The sequence below is a fragment of the Rhagoletis pomonella genome, unplaced genomic scaffold (assembly GCF_013731165.1).
Source record: "Rhagoletis pomonella isolate Grant_MI unplaced genomic scaffold, Rhpom_1.0 Rhpom_scaffold_16706, whole genome shotgun sequence".
NCBI classification, from domain to species: domain Eukaryota; kingdom Metazoa; phylum Arthropoda; class Insecta; order Diptera; family Tephritidae; genus Rhagoletis; species Rhagoletis pomonella.
In genome coordinates, this window is record NW_023475226.1 from 463 (window position 1) to 1,862 (window position 1,400).

At 39.2% G+C, this 1,400-nt stretch overlaps 1 protein-coding gene across 1 annotated transcript; it reads right to left on the reverse strand.

Annotated features, from left to right (window-relative positions):
* Positions 1–251: 251 nt before the first annotated feature.
* LOC118757330 lies at positions 252–631 on the reverse strand (the record flags this gene model as incomplete). The annotated part of the gene is made up of 1 exon (XM_036492049.1): positions 252–631. A coding segment is annotated over exon 1 (380 nt), but the record flags the coding sequence as incomplete, so codon positions are not given.
* Between the last annotated feature and the right edge of the window lie 769 nt (positions 632–1,400).

Sequence of the window (1,400 nt, forward strand, 5' to 3'; positions counted from 1 at the left end):
TACCATTAATAAATAATCAAATAAATAAATAAATACATAAATAATTAAAATATCACAGAGATTATAGATTCGTAGTCAAGTAGTAGGTAAATAAATAAATAAATAAATAAATAATCACACAAATATAGTCAAGTATAAAAATAAATAAAAATATAAAAAATAAATAATTAAATAACATAGAAACATAAAACATCTAGCCGCACGATAAACACTCAACACTTGACGCAGAACTACATGAAACAAAAATTTACCTAGCAAAAATATCTTTAGCGTGGTATATGCCGATCTTTTTCCCACTACTATCGCCAAGCTCATACATGGAATTGCCTATAGCCTTTAATACTATACATTTAACCTGCTTTGGCGCTAACTTGGCGTTGTAATTTTCTACTTGTGAGCTTTGTTTAAAGTTTCGGCGATATACCACTTCTCCAATTTGAAACTTAACATCCCTACTCCTCGTATTATAAACCTTCTCGCTTCTCTCATGGGCTAACTTCAGCTCTTTCAAGATCTTATTTCGTAGAACTTGCAATCGATCGCTTGCTGCCTCCACCTCGCAATCCCCGTCTCTCAATGCGCTCAGCTTTCGGTATAGCTCGTATGATGCAGCATGCTGTATCATAGGCATACCGAAAGTGGCATAATACGGCGAGGTATTGATTGACGAGTGTACCACGCTGCGGAGTGCGAAGGCAGCATCGCTGACATGTCTATCCCAGTTTCTTTGGTTTTCCTTTATGAAGGACCTGATAATTTGTAACACCGATCGGTTCACCCTCTCGGCGGCATTACCTTGGGGTGAGTAGAACGCGGTTTTTACATGTGTGGTTCCGTATTTTTCCAAAAAGCTGTTAAACATGTCAGACGTAAACTGTTTTCCGTTGTCCGAATGGACAAATTCAGGAACGCCGAATATGTGGAAAACATCTTTCTCTAAATACTTTACGACTTCAGCTGAAGTTGCCTTGCGCATCGGTTTTAAAAACACGAATTTTGACAAATGATCAAGACACACAAAGACATACACATTACCATCACACGTACGAGGATACGGACCCATAAAATCTATATACAAACGCTGAAAAGGCCGCTCTGTCACGTGTTGTTTCCCCATCAGTGGTTTGTGAAAGGCATTATGCGTTTTATTACCCTTGCAAATATCACAGTTGTTCACATACTTTTGAACGTCAGACACCATACCTGGCCAATAATATTTTTCCCTAATTCTTGCTAAAGTTTTATGTATTCCACCATGTCCTGCGGAAGGCGAGTCGTGTGAGGACTCAACTAGACCCTGTCGCAGCTCAGTTGGCACCCAGAGTTTCCAGGCATGGTCCTCTTGAAGCCTGTCCCCCCTATTAAACTGTGTCCTTTTATAAACGTATCCGTCCGATGTA